This window comes from Leptodactylus fuscus, chromosome 7, assembly GCF_031893055.1.
Source record: "Leptodactylus fuscus isolate aLepFus1 chromosome 7, aLepFus1.hap2, whole genome shotgun sequence".
Lineage (NCBI taxonomy): Eukaryota > Metazoa > Chordata > Amphibia > Anura > Leptodactylidae > Leptodactylus > Leptodactylus fuscus.
Window position 1 is genome coordinate 122,786,506 of NC_134271.1, and position 19,345 is coordinate 122,805,850.

Here is a 19,345-nt window from a genome sequence, read left to right on the forward strand (position 1 = left end):
CCTACAGAATATTCACAATCGGTTAGCAATGACTCATTCACAAATAACTGTGCAAGAAACAGTGCTGGAAAACCAAAGTATCCTTCCTTATCTTTCCGCTTGGATCAAGACACCCAAGACAAGTAGCGCGAGATGACCAGCATCGGTTGGGCATTGGTTGGAATCTCAAGATATGTGGAGGTGAAAGTAAAGGTAAGGAAGGACGCATCTGTAAATAAGAATTAAAATGTGTCCTTCCGTATCTTAGTCTATAGGGTTAAGGATTCCAATTTCTAACAAAACTAATCAAAATAATATTAAATCATGTTAGAACCCTCAACTGGCTGCAATTCACAACACAACCACATAGGATAGACATTGCAAGACGGATTATCACATTATTTTTAAAAGCTGGTCATCCCGTACCACACATCTCAGGACGTACAGTACTGAGCGAAGAGGAAAGGCAAGAAAGGACACCTCCTATGACAATGAGCGCTGTTCCACAATGTTACATGTGAACAACTTCTAAAACCATCACATTTTTTTCACATTTTATTTCTTTACCATTATTGGCATGAAATAGAATTGTGGTCACCCCTCTCATATACTGCAGTCTATCTGACGGTGGGCTCAGACTTAGCACCCAAATTACTTAATTTACCAATTTTTAATGCTTTCACACTGTTTATTTTTGTTTTCAAGTAGAAAAATATTTCTCATACATTCAAAGTGGTACACAAAAGAAAATGAGTGGGATAACGTTTTTTTTTTTTTTTCTGTTTTTCTTCATTGTTTTCGCTCGTATTTTCCGATAGCACCATATCGATACATTCTTAACGTAAACATCCTGAGCACTTTCTTAGAAAGCGAGACCAGAATATATTCATTTTCATATATTTTAAATATATATATAAATATATAAAGAGAGAGAAAGAAAAAAAGAGAATTTGGTGACTCCGTGTTAGCCACTGGGATGGGATGAAGTATTTTAGAGTACACTGAGGAGAGTTGGGCATGGCAGGATTTAATAACTGTGTTCACAGATGTAATGATAGACAGGTTTGTGGGAAGAGCAAAAAAAGGGTCTGTAACGCTTCCATTATGATGAATCCATGCAACACAAGGTGTTGTTACACCCCTGTGACACTGAATGGGTTACTGTATTATTCATGGAAAGGGCCACTGGAACTCACCTCATTTCTCCAGAGATACATCATATGATTGAGGTAGGTTCCTCTGACCCTAATAACCTTCGAGGAAACAAAATAAAGTAAAAAGACAAAATGTGTATGTGTTGACATTAAAATATGAGTTCAGCTCCCCCATGAATAGTGAATGAATGAAACATTCTAAAAACTACATTTGACGGGGGGTGGCATGGATATAATCTGTGAATTTCGTGTACAGCACTTGTAGTGTTGCCCTGATTTTTATCGGAGCTTTGAGCTCGTCTTACCAACGGTGATCAGGAGGGCTCCAGAATGCATTAATCTCTGAAAGACAAAGTAGTGAAAGGAAGAGCGAGGGTGCGGAGAGGTAGGTGCCAAGTGGAGTGAAATGGGATCTAAAGGGAAGTGTAGACTTCAAGACCATTCTACAACACCTTCACAATGGTGATTGTTAACATTTCGGTGCAATGGACCTACAACTTTACCTCTCACATGTCAAACCTTTCGTTTCTCGTTTCTTTAACCAATTTCACAATATCTGCAGTCATTTCATAACACTCTTTCGTTAAATGTACTATTTCCTGATGGCAGGAGACTGTCCTGCTCAAGATTGAGGTAGCAAAAGAACCTTGTTGTCATCCTCCTACACGGACAATTCACAGTTATTCTACAATGTGTGGGAGACTCGGTTGAAGTTGCCACACATTTTAAGACCTAAATGGGCTCAATAAATATGGCACAGCAGCATATACAAATAAGGGAGTAGCTTTCAGTTATGGTATAAACACAAGCAGAGGACTATCCTCGTAATACAGTCATAGGAAGAATGGTTGCACCATTTGGGACTGGTTTGGCCAATACCACCCTGTACTGGATAACGCTGTCTTTTTGCAACCCATCTAGGCTTGGGAGGTACCAGTTGGGGATGTGTCACTACATACTCTCACACTGACCAATCAGTGCGGACAGAGCCAGATTGGGTAGAGACACAATACTTTCTTAAGGGGAATGTCAATGTTTTCATACTTTTTTCGAGGAATGGCGCAATGTGTAATTCTACAGAGTTGGTATCTCATGTGGAGTACAAGTAGACGAGAGGTGACCGATTCTCTTTAAGGGGGAGTTCACACGGAGTAAAGTGGCGGAGTTACGATCGTATACGGCCGCAAAATTACGTATATTGTAACTCCCATTGAAATCAATGGGATCTTTTTGAGTGCGCAAAATGCTGACACGCGTATTCGTGCCACTTTACACCGTGTGAACTCCCCCTAACTCTCTGGGCTAGAAGGCTTTTATGTATTTACCTGTAAATTCTTTCGACAAATCAAATTCTCGGACAACTACAATAAAAGTTGAGCAAAAGTTTTATTCAGGGTCTGGAAGAAAACGATGCAAAGTAAGAATGCTTTCAAAAATAGAAAATTTTAATAGTTTATTTTCGTCAATGAACAAAATGAAATGAATGGAAATAAGAGAATCAATATCCCATTAATATTTGGTGTGACCATCCTGGAAGTGATAATACGGCCCCCACAGAGCCCTGATCTCAACATCATCCAGTCTGTCTGGGATTACATGAAGAGACAGAAGGATTGGAGCAAGCCTGTATCCATAGAAAATCTGTGCTTAGTTCTCCAAGATGTCTGGAACAACCTCCCTGCCGAGTGCTTACAAAAACTTGCAAATGTACCTAGAAAAATTGATGGAAGGCAAAGAGCAAAGGTCACACCAAATATTGATGTGAATTACATTTGTCTTTTGTTCGTTCACTAAATTTTGTTAATTGGAAAAAATAAACTATTAGCACTTCTATTTCTGAAAGCATGCTTACTTTGCAGCATTTTCCCCACACCTACCTAAAATGTTTGTACCGCACTGTATTTGGGATATATAGGAATACCCAGAATGGATCTATCACTATGAAATATGATTTTGTTGGCTTGTTATCTTGCAGTATGTACCCAACCGTCCGCTAGCTCAAGAGAAATGTGCATTTCAGCTCTGAAACAGTTAACTATTGGGAAAGGATTATACAACAGAGCACCCATTCAATCACAGCAAAGTAAATGAAATATTGATTGAAAGTGTCCCTGAAAAGAGAAAGCCATTAAGGAGGCACACGAGTCGTGGCGTTCTTCATCCTCTCAGCTCCATCCCCCCCCTTTCTTCAACAAAGCATGAAAATTAAGTGCATTATTCCCAGGAGTTAGGTCTTTGTCCCTGAGCAGATACTGCTGGTGAGGACAGAGATAATGCTTCTGAAAGCGGAACCCCTTGAGTCAGCTTGAGCTGACCTCCATGCTATTGTGAGAGCATTGCCTATGCCAAGAGAATTGTCGACATTATGTCTATCAAAGCAAGAAAAATCCTAGTATTCCCTTGTAACCTGAAAGCCCACATTGTATACATGGATTCCTATTTATTTAGGATTGATAATGTATTTATGACAGCACCCACCATGTGGGCGCCATCAATGTCAGCCTCATCCTCTAGTAGAATCCCTAAGGATGACCATGAGACTACGGAGCATGGTCACGGTGGTGTTCTCGGAAAAGACCTTTCACTATATATATATATATATATATATATATATATATATATATATATATAGTATGACTAAGAACTGACCTACTACAGACTGTGTCAGAGGGGTTCTGCCTGACTGGTGCGATACTAGCATGTCTCCATCATTTCATAATAAGACTGACTTTTAACTTTTCCGGTGTACGCTGGATCCCTTTTTGCAATGTACTGATCAACAACTATAGGAAGCCATCTAGCCATAAAATGACTACCTATAAATGATAGTATTCAATAAACTGTTGTTTCACAGAGTATCCATGGTGCACGATGCATACATTGTGTATACATTATCATAAGAAGCACTTTGAGAAGAAACATTAATAGACTATCCTTAGGATAGGCCATTGATGTGTGACTTGTAGGTCCTTGCGATCATTGTACACACCAACTCAACTTTCCAATTTCAGTGGGCCAACTATGTTGTGCCCTTGTCTGTACAGAGATGTCCTAACTCGTCCCATCAGATGATGTTGAAAGAAAGAAGGATTGTGCATGTTGAATGTTACATGCCCAGTCCTTTAGTCCTCAGGGGAGACAATCTGCTTCCAGAGGTGGCATCTGATTCGCTCTTCTCCAAACACATGTGCCTTAGGCCAAGACAATAGTGTATTTGAGGAATCGGAAAGAATAGCTACAGGCTGCTAGTTAGATGAACATTTGACTAACAGATATTGAAAGTTTATGGCCACCTTTAGCCATACAGCTTCAGGCATTGGCCTACTACAAGCATTACACCCCCATCAATCACAAATGGCGTAATCATAGTAGCCTTCAATACAATTCATCAAGCCCTGCACTGCTTTTCAGACATGAAAAATTAGCAAACTTCTTATTTGCAACTTTTTCAATGTCACTTGCTAAAAAATTGTCGCAAATACTTATTTTTACACAGCCCTTGCCAGGAGAGTAGTGAAGGCATACCATGGGCAGGGTCAATGGCCCGACCAGTTTCATCAGTTGGCGTACCTTGTCTGAAATCTATGCAAGCTCGTAGCGTAGGCGTATGGCCCATCCCCGCGTATGCCTATTTATAAATCAGACTAATGCACTGGCAGTGCAGGGGTTACCAACACAAACCGTACCGGTCTTGATAAATTTGACTGTATTCCACAAATATATAATGGAATACAAATGAATTATTGGAAATGTTCTTAAATTGGAAAAATACATGATTTTTCTCTGCCCAAGCGAGAATGACTTAATCCTGTATTAAAACTAGATCAAAAATATCTGCAAACCTTACCTTAATTTTTTACCTTTGTCCGCACAAGAACTAAACTAGAGTAACTTTTAATTTCTCAGTTCTCTTTCCAAAGAGCCCAGCTGTTAAGTGATCAATGCACAACAGACAAAGCGGTGGGTACATACTGTATGTATTGTGTGAAAAGGAGAGTGTCTAGTCTCATGCAACGTGTAGCGGTTAATCCTGTTAGAGCACATGCGTTAAGATGTAATTCTTTTATACAAAGGTTCGGATTCTATTCCAGCCTCAGTGTCTTATTTTCCTAAGTCTTCTCAGCCGAATGTGACTTCTTAAGCAGAGTGTATTACAGAATAATTGCAGCTCTGTGAACACTGCAAGTATTATATAATATCAATACAACATTAACCACAGGCAGAACAAACCAACACTGGGCCCTTCTAAACTGAAGGAACATGTAACTGAGGACCTCTGTTATCGAATAAGAGGTTGGTGCTTGCTGAATGCGTTCAGTCCATGTCAATCAGGGTCTGAAATAACCATTTGCATATAAATTCCCCCGTTTTGCAAAGGATCAATTGAGAATTGCGGAGAACAGCTGAGCGGGCTGGCAGGGTCTCAGTATCCATGGCAATTCCCAGCCAGTCCCAATGGTCCATGCATGGGAGCTCATGCTTGGACAGAATTAGAGTGTGTCAAGGCATAATTGAGTGACTGGTTTATACCACAACTGTGAGCTACACAAAAGCAGAATAGATCTGCACGGGGGTAAATTCTACCTTATAGGGACTTGTATTTCCTAGAACTTGTTGAAATCACCAATTATGGTCTTATAGTACGGCAACTCCACAGGAACTTCTTTAAGTCTGACCCCAAATCAAAGTGGGTTGTGAAAAGTGTGTTCGCGTTGTTGATGTAGCAACTCCCTGTTAATGAAAAGTTGCAACATCTATATACTTAAAGGAATCTTCCAGACCCCTTATATGTTTTAGCCGGTATAAAATAACAAACTAGGTAATACCTTGCTGCCATCGCAGTGCCATGCTTTTCTGCCCTCCACCGGCCTTAGGCACGTAACAGCCGACCTTTTCTGGCCTCCAACGGCCTTAGGCACGTAACAGCCGCCCTTCTCTGGCCTCCGTTGGCCTTTATGTCCTGCCTTTGACATTGACATGGCTGCTGCCATGACCTTGGTGGTGTACGTTCAGCGGTCACATGTCCATGTCGAAACATCGGCAAACCAAAGAGCGCCACTGGGATCGGCAAGATAAGTATCACCTAGTTATTTTACACCTAAAAAATGTCAAGGAGCCGGACAACCCCTATAATATAAAGTGCTTTAAGATATTAACAAGTAATAGGATTGGTTATTACTTGAGAGTATGTGAGAGAAGATAGTGCTGCTTTGAATCCCTTTCCTTGTACTATCGTGCTGAGGGATGAAGGGGTAAGACTGTACAGGAGGGGCTAGGTGCTGAGTCTATGAGTGAAGCTGAGTTAATGGTGATGCTGTAAAGAAGCACATTGTCAAGACATGAATGGGTCGGGCATTCTTTTACAAGACAAAAGCAGCTTCCTGTGTTGTTCTTCGCTTCAAGACGTGCTGCTGGATATGATTCGAAATGACAGGCATAGAGACCTTTCTCCGTGAACCCCCCCCACCCACCTCCCTTCCCTTGTGGTGAAGTTACAATTGTGGCTCTTTCTGTCAGATTTTTCTAGACTGAGGAAGGAAATGGATCCATTGAATGTACCCAAAAGCTATACATATAAATGGACAATTAACCCTGTCACTGCAGAAGAGGGACTACAATGAGATGTCTTGGAGGCCCTCCTGTGTCAGAGATTAACGGGCTGTTGACATGTTGTGCACCTTGTAAAAATGACGAGAAGGCACTTAATATATACATTTCATAAAAGGTGTGGTATTATCCCGTCACCCCGTCAATAGCTACATCTAAGTGGTAGTGAACCCGCTGAGACCTTTGAGATGTATATGGCTGGAATCACTACAGGTTACGGCTAACGTGTATTTGGAGTCAACATTTAGGAATGGAGCCACGTGCAATGAAAAGGCAACGCAATGCATTTGTGCAAATACTACTAGCCCGATAGAACACATTTTTGGGAACGTAAGGTGCCTTATTGCCAGGACGGTTTCAACATGTCAACAGTAATGGCTATAAGAGAGTCCACGTAACAGGCTGAACGGACACTCGTCTCTTGCCACACGAAGCCTGAACCGAATGGCACAGGGTTATTTACACTGTGAATGAAATGTATGACTCCCAGAGTCTGTTGGGATAGAAAGATATGACAAAGGGTCGGAAACATTTCCCCCAAGTTTCATATAAATAGGTCTCTTAGAAGCCACCTCTCTGCTTCTCACAGCCCTTGATTTTTTTTTTATTATTTTTTTTATTTTTTTTAAGTCTGAAGCAGCTTTTCCTATTATCGTGATAGACTCGCTCTGCTGCCAAAATGAATATGCTGCAATGTACATGGGCGCTGAGGACGCTGCATTAACTTCAGAGGCTATTCTCTATAGAGACTGTCCAATAACAATATACAGACATGATAGATCTCCTGCTACTGCCGTCTGGCCATACGGTTGCAGTGCTGGATACCACCTAGGACATGTCTGGAATCGGTGGCTATAGCAAAATGTCCGTAATGCAGCATGTTCATTTTAAAGGAGGATATCTGAGCATGAAAAGCTGATGACCTGGAGCTCTTGTTGGTGCACCTGCTAACACCAGGACAGTGGGGAAAATAAATCTGATAGGTATTATTCACTGTTAATGTATTATAAATGAATTGAAACTAGTGACATGCAAGGAAAATAATGAGACGGGAGACAGTGATGGTACATGATGAACAAAGCACATTTATAATGATATGAGTAAATATATTCGCATCATCGGCTAACCACTAGTTACACTGTATTGTCATAAAAACTTACAGAGCTACAGAGACTATTAACGATAAATAACCATTACCAATTAAAACACAGTTGTACGACAGCTTTGCTCTTTCCATTTTAAAAACAAGCAATATCATTCCTTTTTTTTTTTAATATATATCAGTTTTCTCTTTTTGAAAATGTTTTTTTTTTTTCTATAATCAAAGAGAACGTGAAAATGGAAGTAAAGAAAGAAGAAGAAAAAAAATAAAATAAAAAAAAATTGACTTGATCATCAGATTGGAATGGCTGGAATCGCCCCCAAGCTTGAGAAGCCTATGACGCAGCTCGTGAGGATAGAAAGCCGTGCGTCAACGGCCCCTCGGAAGTTGCGGGGCTCATAACAGTGAACAGAAACTGCACAGGAGTAAAGCAGGAAGGTTTGGGGGTAAAGGAACTGATGGGAAAGAAGGTTTTAAAATCAATAAAGTCACAATTTTCAGCGTCCGACACAGATGGGACACTATTGACTGGTTAAACTAACATGGCGGTGAAGGTTTTTTTTTTTTTTGTTTTTTTTTAGTCTAATGATAAGTAAACGAAAAAAAAAGAAAAAGATCACAGTTCAGAAAGAGAGATGCTGGACGAGAAGCCAGACGAGAGGACATCACAATCATTGTTCAGTTATCAGTTGCACAGGAGGAGCAGCGGAAAATGTCACTGAGTTGGTTATGATGGACGTTATCAATGGATTGAAGTTGAGATGGAAGGAAAACTGTAGTTTGGGAATTTCTCAGCCTGATGATCCAGAGGTAGCCAGCATTTTAGGTTTTTTTTTTTTAGTTTTTAGTATTATTATTTACTATTTTTTTTTAATTACTCTCTTGTCCATTGAATTTTTTTTTTTTAGCTTTTTTTTTTTTTTTTTGTTTACGACTGCATGCATAGCATGAGAAGATGCTGGGTTTATGAACGAGACCACAATTCAGTGGCTTGGTGGCCCAAATGCAGAGGTTAACATAATGATCTGGCTAGTTGGCACTCAGAAACATGGAGGAGGTGACGAGTTGGAAAAAAACAAACAAACAAAAAAAAAAAAAGGCTTATTCTAAAAATTAAAATTAAGAAAAATGGCCCTTGGAGGAACCTGCGCTGCGACAGGTAGACACACGCCGGAAATGAACACTACCTCAGCTAAACAAGCATGCAGGGAAGTACTGACTGAAGCCGACATAAAGATGCCCCACGGAAAAAGAACATGCAGGTAAACGACCATCGGAGCCTGCGGCGGCTGGTGTAGCCTATAGCCCCGGAGGGATCAAAAACAGCTAAAAATCACAGATACTGTTCACAGTAAAATCTACATTGACAACACTAAGAGATCGCTAGTGTTAAAATTATACACAATCAGAAGCGTTTTAAAAGGCAACGCCCTCGCTAAGTCGTTGCGGATAATGAAACCTCATCAGCTAACAGTTGGCACTTTAAGTTGTTGTGCGCGTGCGTGGTTTGGCTTAGAAAATCCCCAATACGCACACGACACAGCACTACATCTAAAAGGGGAGGATGTTAATGGATCAACTGGTGCATGGCTGGCCAGGTACTATGGGGTCTAATTAAAACCCCAGTCCTACAAACCCCAAATGAAAGCCATTAACAATAATAATCGTAAAAATAAAACTAACCGTCTCGCTTATAGCTTAGCTTGTAGTAAAAAATATATATAAGATCGAAGCTGGAGGTTGTATGACAGAGAGGAATGCCTTCATATAGTTAGCTGCCACAGCCCCGTACAACGGCAGGGAGTAGGTTAACTCGCGCTGCCGTTGCGAATTGTTGCTGAACGTGTGACATCGTTGTCTCTCCAGAGTACGATGGGAAATAAGGTCGACTAGTGAAGGAAAAAAAAAAAAAGCATGGGTGATTAATGCGATTAAAACAAGATGGGGTGAGAGACTGGGGATTTAAAGGGTTTCAGCATGAAGGGGCAAAGAGGGGAAAACCCAATGGAGGAAGAAAACAGACACAGCTCTTGTGAAAAACCAAACGTCACCCATCAGAAGAGTTAAATCTGCTGGGATCAGTGAGCCATACATGATAGAAATGTAGCCTGGCCAGCCGTAAATATTCATCGTCATACAGGTTGTTATGAAGACACTGATCTGTAAACTTACCAAAAAAGGTTATTTTTTTTTCCACAGTTTTAACCATTTTAATATATATTTTTACAGTGCTTTTTTGCAACTATATTGCTTTTAGATAATATATATATATATCTCTTTTATGTTTTAATTTAAAACTATTTTTTTTCTTTTTTTTTATTCCAAAACATGTTTTGTTTTTTTGTTTTTTTTTCCCCTCATACGCTGCCACCCCAGGGCAGGAAGCATGAGTGAAGTTGGACAGTGCTTTTGATTTGCTTTACTCCCTTTTTGTTTTATAGGTATCTCACCCACCCAAACCCCCCTGCTGTTTTCCAGCAAAACAGTAGTTCAGTTACAGCGTCACTTAGGACTAATACTGATAACTGTGCGGGATCTGACGGGACCGGCAACACGTGGCTCTGCGGTGCGCTACCGGACGCGTCAGCCCTCACAGAGTTTAAAACCTATGCGTCACTTTCATGTTTACATTCAGTTCATTTTCGACTACAACAATGCTGGTAAAATGGCAGGCTTCAAAAACTTTTACTTTTTTTTTTTTTTCTTTTTTTTTTTTTTTGACGCGTAAACAATAAAACCTCAACGAGAGAGAGAGAGAGATAGAGAGAGATAACCTGTCGAAATCCTTCAAATTAAAAAAAAAATCATAAAAAAATAAAAAACACTAAAAAAATTCCCCTCTCTAAAACATCCGCAGAACATGTATTATTTACAGATGCGCTTTGTCAACACTGTTGCGTTCATTTGCATAATTATATATTAATAACCCGACGCGCACTTCCCCTGCCAATAACAAAACGAAAAAACAAAAATAAAAATTCAAATAAAAAATAAAATATAAATCGCTCCTGCAAAATACAGTACATCCATGAAAAGAAGAAGGGATAAGGGAGGGACAATTAAGTTAACATCCTGGGTAGGGTAGAAGGAGAGGGGAGGGGGCAATTAACCCACTTTCTGTGGGTTGGCTGCCCGAACACCTTGCTCGTAAGTGACTCGTTGCGTGATTAGATACTGGGCAGCTTGCGTGGCGGCTGGTGTGCCTGTTATGGTTACCTTACGGTTTCTGGTACCGGGGACAAACTCCCCTTTTTTGGAGATCTGTATCCTGGCGCCAGTCAACTCTTGATATTCCACCAATGTCTTGCCACCTTTGCCAAGAATGGCACCTACTAAATTTTCTGGCACAGCAATTTCTACTACGTCCTTAGAGCCGTCCGTTGACTTCTCAGTGCCCAAAATGGCGCTAGCAGCTAGTGGGGATGCTGCCCCAAAATATCCATTGGTAGCTGCCGTGGCCGCAGCTAAGCTGCCTAGTGCAAACGTTCCAGCCGCTCCCCCTGCAGTGCCACCACCCGCAGTTGCTTCGCTGGCATATGTAGCCAGCAAGTTGGCTGCTGCAGCTGCGGCTGGGTTAGCGCTTGCCGCAGCAGCTGCTAGTGCTCCTGTGGCTGCTGCTTGACTCAGTCCCAACCCTAAAGTATTGAGGTTGTAGCCATAACTGGCCAAGGTGTTAAGAGCTGATGTAATAGCAACCAGATCATTGCCAGTGAATCCAGAGAGAACAGCAGGGAAGGCTGCCACCCCAGCGAGGTTGGCATGTCCTAAAAGCCCTGCTGCTGCAGCAGCAGTAGGTAGAACTTCAGCAGTGTTGGCATATGGAGATCCTGTTGGATTGGAGTTAGCTACAGGTCCAGTGACATTGGCATAGCTGATGTTCAAACAGCTGCCACTCTGTGGGTCCTCCTGGATCTTCTGCACTATCAGCTCTACAGCTTTACGGTTTTGTTCTGGCTCTCCACTTACAGTCACCACTCGTTCCTGTAGATTAATGCCATCTGGTTTTTGGGAAAGCTGTACCCAGGCACCAGATTGTTCCATTACTGCCTTCACAGTGGCTCCTCCTTTACCGATGATCAGACCTGCGGTGCTGTTGGGAACGATAATCTTCACCTGAGGTCAGAAAAATACGAAGAAGAAACCAAGGGAGAAAGAAAGATAGGTGGACATTACATCAATAATAAGTAAGGAAATGGGTTCAGTGTGGTGGTGTGTTTGATGAGAGACAATGTCTAAGCAGTATATCGTTCCTTCAAATAGCAGACTGAACCTATATAAATCAGACTGGGACATACTGTGGACTTGTCGAATATATGACAAAGAGACTAGGCGGTGTTAAGCCGGCCATACACATTAGACAGCTGTCGGTCAAACACTCGTTTAGTCAACAGCTGTTCTTCCCAACCCCTTAAGACATCCATGTTTGGCTTGGCCAAGAGTGCATGTGTTCTGAATGATGAAGCGCTGCCAGATACCTCTGGCAATGGCTTATCTCCCATGAAAACAATAGGACTGGGCCTGCTGAAATGTGACAGCCTGATCCTTCTCTTCCCCCGCATCTGCTGTCTGGGAAGAGTCGGGAGCCCCCAAATACACATTACACGGTCGACTGCTCCCCAAGGAACTAGTAGGTTCAGCTGACACCATTCTAATGTGTATAGCCAGCTTTACTCTCTCTTACATGACTTCCTTCCATTCAGGTTACAAAACATTGTTCCACTGCCATATGATTTACCCATTGTGAAATATAACAAACGTTTCATGGGCCGAAACAAAAACTCTGTTCCTTGGGTGAATTACTAGAATGCAATCTTTTTAATCTACGGGATGGCACAGTTTAATGGCAGGCATGGCTTAAGAGGTGTTAAAGATATCCAGGCCATCATGATTTTCGTTTTATACAGTATGACAATAGGAGAAAAAAAAACTCAGTCACTTCTTGGAAAAGGGTTAAAGGTTAAGCACTAGCCGGGTAGGGAGCAGAGGCAATAAGAGGAGCTCCTGACAGGCGCTTGAAGGCAAAAAAAACCACCCATAAATTACAAAATCGCTGGCAGGACCAAAGAGCGCAGAGTGTAATTGACTGTAATGTAACATTGTAATGAAATGATTGATCTAATTAGCTCTGCCTGGTTATCAGTAGTGACCTCGCCAAGAGGTGGGAGTCGTACGACTGTCCTTGCTACGTGTTACGCTTGTAACCAAAATGGAGATCTTGAGGTGACCGGTACATGATATTGTGCAACATGCAATGATCAAGTGATTTTGTAAGGCAAGACTAATGTTTGCATCTCAAAAAAGTGACGCTACTTGGTAAATCAAATGACATTGGAACAAGTTGGGGAAATCTTACTGTCGAATCATACTGTGACTTATGTTCTTTGCAACCCTACCAGTTGAAGGTATAACTAAGATCATTCTGCTAAATGAGTAAATCAGTGACGCAGCCATCACATGTAAAGGTTTGAGCTACCAGCATGGTTTTATTAAGGTTTGACAAAAAAACGTTTCACAACCAACTTAAAATGGGCTAAAACAAACAAAACAAGCAAGAATGACCTCAAGGATCCCTCATCGCTTCCATTTTGAGGCTGCCTGGGTTCCCTGCTGGTCTCTGTGGCCATTAATGGTCCATAGGGCTGGCCGGCCTCAGCGAGTGATTGGCTAAGAAGCATTTCCTGTATCTCAAGAGAAACCAGGAAGTGGAGACCACCAAGGGGACAGACATCGTTGAAGTGGGAGTAGGAAATTATTTGTGAGGCACTTGTTTTGTTATTTTATAACCCATTCTAAGCCATTTGTAGAAGTGTTTTGCCCACCAGAAAACACCCACGTGGCGTAAGTGTCGTGGCACGGAACACAGCGTTTTACAGTCACTGCAAAGTGAATGGGATTCTGGTGAATACCATCCAAACATTGCTGAAGAATATACGTTGTGGTTTTGGAAGTCGCAACATGTCAAACACAAACACTGGTGGTTTCCCTATAGCTATAATGAAAGCCTCTGCAGATTTCTGTGAATAACGCTGCAGGAAAAAACAACAATGCGTCGCCGCCATGGTTTTTCCTGCAGTTCACTATGTGGGGCCTTAGCCCTAAGGTGCATATGTCACCTACACACCACTCAGGCAAACATTTTTTTGGATACAATGTAGCCTGTCGCAAAAAAAGAACTCAAACGAAATCCGGACTCAGTACACATCCGTGTTGTGGTTTCCATTTAGAATTTTGGAAACTACAAAGCAGTTCCAGACCCATCACACAATGGACACCAACAGCACCCAATGACTTATAAAGGCATTGGTTGGGTTCTGCCAAGTATCTGTGGGATTAGATCTGCAACATAGGCTCCTAATATACGCTTCAACACCAATGTGAACTGCGTCTAGACAGTTTGATTACTATTCAGTCAATGTTCTTATTAATCTCCAGTTATTTGTAGCAGGCGCCTTCTATAAAATGTAAGCCAGCAGTAGTTGTAGGTGATAAGTCTATCACATTGTTGCCTCACAAGTTCAGCTGGCGTCACGATCCCATCATTCAGCATCTGACTTGTCTGTTCATCAATATGTGAGGAAGTCAATGTTCAATCACTATCTCTTTATCTTACCAGTCTTACCATAGAAAACACTTAAAATAAATATACAAGTTGCAATGAATCTAATAAAATAAATGAAAAGTAAATGAAACCAATGAAGAAAATTATGGATTTAATGGATCATAAGAAAAATGTCAACTTCATACAGTGCAAACTAATGATCCTATAGAGATACAAATCTGTAAGGGCCTTATAATATATCAATCTTCGGAAAAGATCACATGATCTGTAGCTTCAGTATATAAATATAGCAAATGTATTCTATGGAAGAGAGCTAATTTGCATACTGCTTTTCCCATTACTCCATACACTGAGTCTCCTTAATGAAAACTAGTACCCCTTCAGTGATACCCAATATAGGGCACAGTGTGTGCATTGTGCTGCCCTTTCCTGGATACTATAATGATCAAGGATATCAAGTATGTGATCTCACAGTCAGAATATTGGTATGTGTCAGTAAATTAATAGAACTATCCAAAATTAGAAAGCATGGCTGCTTCCTTTCAGAAAGAGCTCCACTTCCTCTACATAGGAAGTGACATCACAATGGTTGGTCACATGGCCATGCGACCAATCGATGTGATGTCACTTCCTCTTCATAGGAAGTGACATCACATCGGTTGGTCACCTAGCCATTTGAATAAGACTGAGCTGCAGAATGGCCATGCGACCAATCGATGTGATGTCACTTCCTCTTCATAGGTTGGTCACCTAGCCATTTGAATAGGACTGAGCTGCAGCATGGCCATGCGACCAATCGATGTGATGTCACTTCCTCTTCATAGGTTGGTCACCTAGCCATTTGAATAGGACTGAGCTGCAGCATGGCCATGTGACCAATAGATGTGATGTCACTTCCTCTTCATAGGTTGGTCACCTAGCCATTTGAATAGGACTGAGCTGCAGCATGGCCATGTGACCAATAGATGTGATGTCACTTCCTCTTCATAGGTTGGTCACCTAGCCATTTGAATAGGACTGAGCTGCAGCATGGCCATGTGACCAACCGATGTGATGTCACCTCCTATGAAGAGGAAGTGGAGCTCTTTCTGAAAGAAAGCAGCTATGTTTTCTATTCTTTAATAGTCATGTGGGTGAATGGTAACACAAGTTGACTCCTCTCTACATGCCTAAAGACCATCATAAACATAAGAGAACTCACCAATTTTTGGCCAATTATTTTATGAGCATGAGGGCCTCTTGACTCTTCCCAGACAGATGATGTCTGGGAAGGAAGGAAGGATTGGGCATGTTGTATTATAGAAAGTTATAGCCCATTCTTTGATCCCTTGAGAGAGGAGGTGTCTGGTAGCAGCTTACTCTCCTCTCCCCATTGGAAACTTGTGCATGCTAGGATAAGCAGAGTGTGCATGTCGCTACTGAAGATAGACATAGAGGTCACCTTCTGTGATCTAACCAATATGTGATGCTTTATTGCAAGACAATCTGATTTGTATATTAGCTATCTCACAATCACACCGCCCATGATGATGAGCCCTGGCATGTTGATGGAACTGTACTTGCTTACATGAATAACATGAAATATGGAGAATGGTACTGTACCTGGCTGGCTCTGGAGATGGTCATGGGGTCGGATGGAGAGGACTTGGTGGCTGGTGGTAATGATGACAATGTCTGCAGAACAAAGCAGGGTCAGAAGCAGAATTCAATCAGCTCTAGTAATAAATTTACCCCTTCACTGCCAGCGTCCGCCTGTTGGGAAACGATCTGGCACAGACGTGTCTGGCACCGAAGGAGTTAAACCAAAGAATAGGGGGAGGAAAATAAAACATAAAAGCATTCCCAGGAACAGCAAGGGTGAGAGGAGGATGAATGAGATTGGATTAGTGATAGAAATTAAATCAGTTTCAGCAGGAAGGTTAAAAAAAGGAAAAAAAAAAAAAAATCCCACCATAAACAATATAGAGAAGAAGTCAAAGCAAATTCTTTTCATGGTGACTGCATAAAAGGCAACAGGAAATATCTGTTAAATAAATGATCCGTTAAATATAGCAAGCTTATTTTGCAAAGGGTGTACGGAACAATATTGTGCGAATAAGGGGGAACGGGGGCGTTTAACATTGGAAACCTGGGACACATAGATGAACCATATGGAAAACAAAACCTGACGAAGACTGAGGGCACACATTGTTGAAAAGCTGCATTTTTTGTTAGATGTTTTTTTTTTACTTTTGAGTCAAAGCCAAGAAAGTGGATTTTGCAAAATGGAGTATTATTCCTTCCTCTAAGTTTCCCATTGCTTTTCAAGGCAGGGCAAAATTGGCAACAAAAATCCACAGCTTTTCCGCAACTTGTGGCCTCTGCCGCGTGTCAAATAAGGATTTAATATAGCTGTAAATTAGTAGAAAATTACGGTATTGTGACAACACTGAAAGCCAATGGAGGGATAAGAAATGGGTAAAAACTCAAATTATCATTGCAAACAGGTGACCTTACACGTTGGCCAAACCCCAGAATTTGTTGGGATTGGACAATCATCTAAAATTGCAAGAACAGGATTGGGCATAGCTATGTATTTTTATACAATAAGTATTTGTAGAGTCTATTAAAGGAACACTAAACAGATAAAATGTGCTTGAAAAAAACCCCTTAATGTTCTTTAGCTCAGTTTTTTCCTAACATTACAATTAAAAAGGAGAAATATATAAAGAAATCTCTGGGTTTAAAGAGATCATTCCTATTCCTTCTCACTATCCTGTGTAAGACAACTGGCTGGAGCAGCTCCTTTTTTGCCATCAGTAAGACCAAAGATTGTTAAAGGGAACCTGTTAAATCGATTTGGAACAATAGATCACCCACAGGGCCTTATGGATTAATGTCTTAGTGTCCCAAATAGCCCGGTACTAAGGCTGTCCATGGTCAAATAAGTCATCATTGGACCTCTAGTGCTACCGGCAACTGTACGGTTGTTTATTAAAGCTCGGGAAATACACCTTGGCTTCACTGCGCATGCGCCCATGGTCGGCGACCCATGCTGAGGCTGCAGAGTATTCCTCTGACTTCACTAATGAACTATGTATCTACCGCGTTTCTCTGAAAATAAGACAGGGTCTTATTCTTTGCTCTGAACGATAGGTTAGGGCTTATTTTCAGGGGGATGTCTTATTTTTTTCATGAACAACAATCCACTCACCAGTCCCTCTTACATCCAAAACAACTTAGAGTTGGCAAGTGCTAATGGTGGATGGGCTCTCACACACAAATATTGTCACTCCTGTCTCAGGCACCTTGACATTGCAGCAGTGTTCCACTGCAGCCAAGGGTAGCAGTTGATTTCCACTGGTGACTGGATGCAGCCACAACGTAGTCATGCCAGCAGGACTACCCGATTTGTGTGTGAGAACCAGCACTACTGGTAGTCAGCCATTATTGTTGTGGAGAATTATCTCACTAGTGCCATTTTGTGCAGATAGCTTGCTTAAAGTCAATGTGCAATTCTCTTGGGGGTGCAGTTCTGTTTGGGGTGTCTGCTTTCATTGATGAAGGGTTTACTGTATCTGTTCTGCTGTATTATATTTACTTTTTTACATGGATGGCTTTTCTGGATACTTTCTTTTAAATGAACTGAGACTAGGCTTATTTTTGGGGAAGGGCTTATTTTTGGGCTAGGGCTTATATTTCAAACATACTCCAAAACTCCTAAAAAATCATGCTAGAGCTTATTTTCAGGGTAGGTCTTATTTTGTGTGGACAGCATTGCAACAGGACTTTTTTAGACCTGCAGATGGTTTAATGTCCCACACCAATCTGACAGGTTCCTCTTAAGCCTCACCCTTTCTATAAGCCCAACGCCCTCTAGCCTGCCACCAGCCAAAGATGGAACTGATCGGTAGAAGATTAACTTCCGTGTTCTTTTCAGAATTGCATCAAGATTGTCAGTCTACACAATCTTTTGCACGACCCTGACACAAACAGTAACAATATTTCTTCATTACTTTGATCATTCATTTCTCAGTTTAGTATTCCTTTAAGAGAACAAGTAAATAGCTTAAGTCGTTCATGACTTCCAGTTGGCGGCTTATCCATAGAACAAGCCACCAATGAATAATCGGAGAGTTTGCCAATCACCATGATCGATGCCGTGCATACAAGTGTGTTTGTGCCTGGTTATAAAGATGAATCCATTAAAGTAAGCAGGGTTACAGGCCTAGCCACACTCGGATGCAGGGCACTAATACATTAAGAGAACAAAGTGACATCCATTTGCCAATATCCTCATTGAAGTATGCTAAAAATGCCTGATTATATGATATTACAATCTGGACTCAACCGAAATGAATATACCAGTCAGTGCGGAAGTTCTCAGGAACAGCTTAAGGAATAGATAGCAGTGAGATTTAAGTGTATAATATATCCTTCAAGTATCAATCTGTAAATTCAGAACTGGAAAGTCCCACTGGGTCATGTAATCATATTTACTGGTACACGACATAACAATTATTTCTATTGAATCACTTGACTGGTTCTCTTAATGTTCATCATGTCACTCAATTTTGGGCTAATAAAGTTGGCTCCGGGTAATGTTGTGAGATCAATGTGAATAGCATTGAAAATAAATGTTTTTGGGAGTTAGACACGTACTTGTTTGATACGGTCAGGATTAACCGTAGTCTGTGGTTGCAGGATGCTGACCGGTTCCGTCTTAGCCACGTTCTGTGGCATTTCTCGAATTTTCTCTGCAATGAAGCCATGGACAGCATTGAGAGCTTCTACTGTGCCCTGGATCAGACAGACCCGCTCTGTGGTACCTGTGAAGAGAGGGGGCGCCTCATATTAAAAATCTCATTTTACACTTAGATCAAGACACTTTATCAAGAAGGAAGTCAAATCTAAAACATTGATGCATTGGTTTTAGAAAACATGTATAAAATGTTACTCTTTTTC

General features: G+C 41.2%; 1 protein-coding gene across 3 annotated transcripts in view; it reads right to left on the bottom strand.

Annotated features, from left to right (window-relative positions):
• Nucleotides 1-7,802: 7,802 nt before the first annotated feature.
• NOVA1 (NOVA alternative splicing regulator 1) overlaps nt 7,803-19,345 on the bottom strand; it is a 77,938-nt gene continuing 66,395 nt past the window's right edge. For all 3 annotated transcript variants that reach the window (XM_075282997.1, XM_075282999.1, XM_075282998.1), the window contains exons 3-5: nt 19,043-19,209; nt 16,004-16,075; nt 7,803-11,955 (exon numbers count right to left, since the gene is read on the bottom strand). In XM_075282997.1, the coding sequence (XP_075139098.1) occupies nt 10,948-11,955; nt 16,004-16,075; nt 19,043-19,209 (1,247 nt within the window). In that variant the 3' untranslated portion in view covers nt 7,803-10,947. The remainder of the gene's footprint in view (nt 11,956-16,003; nt 16,076-19,042; nt 19,210-19,345) is intronic.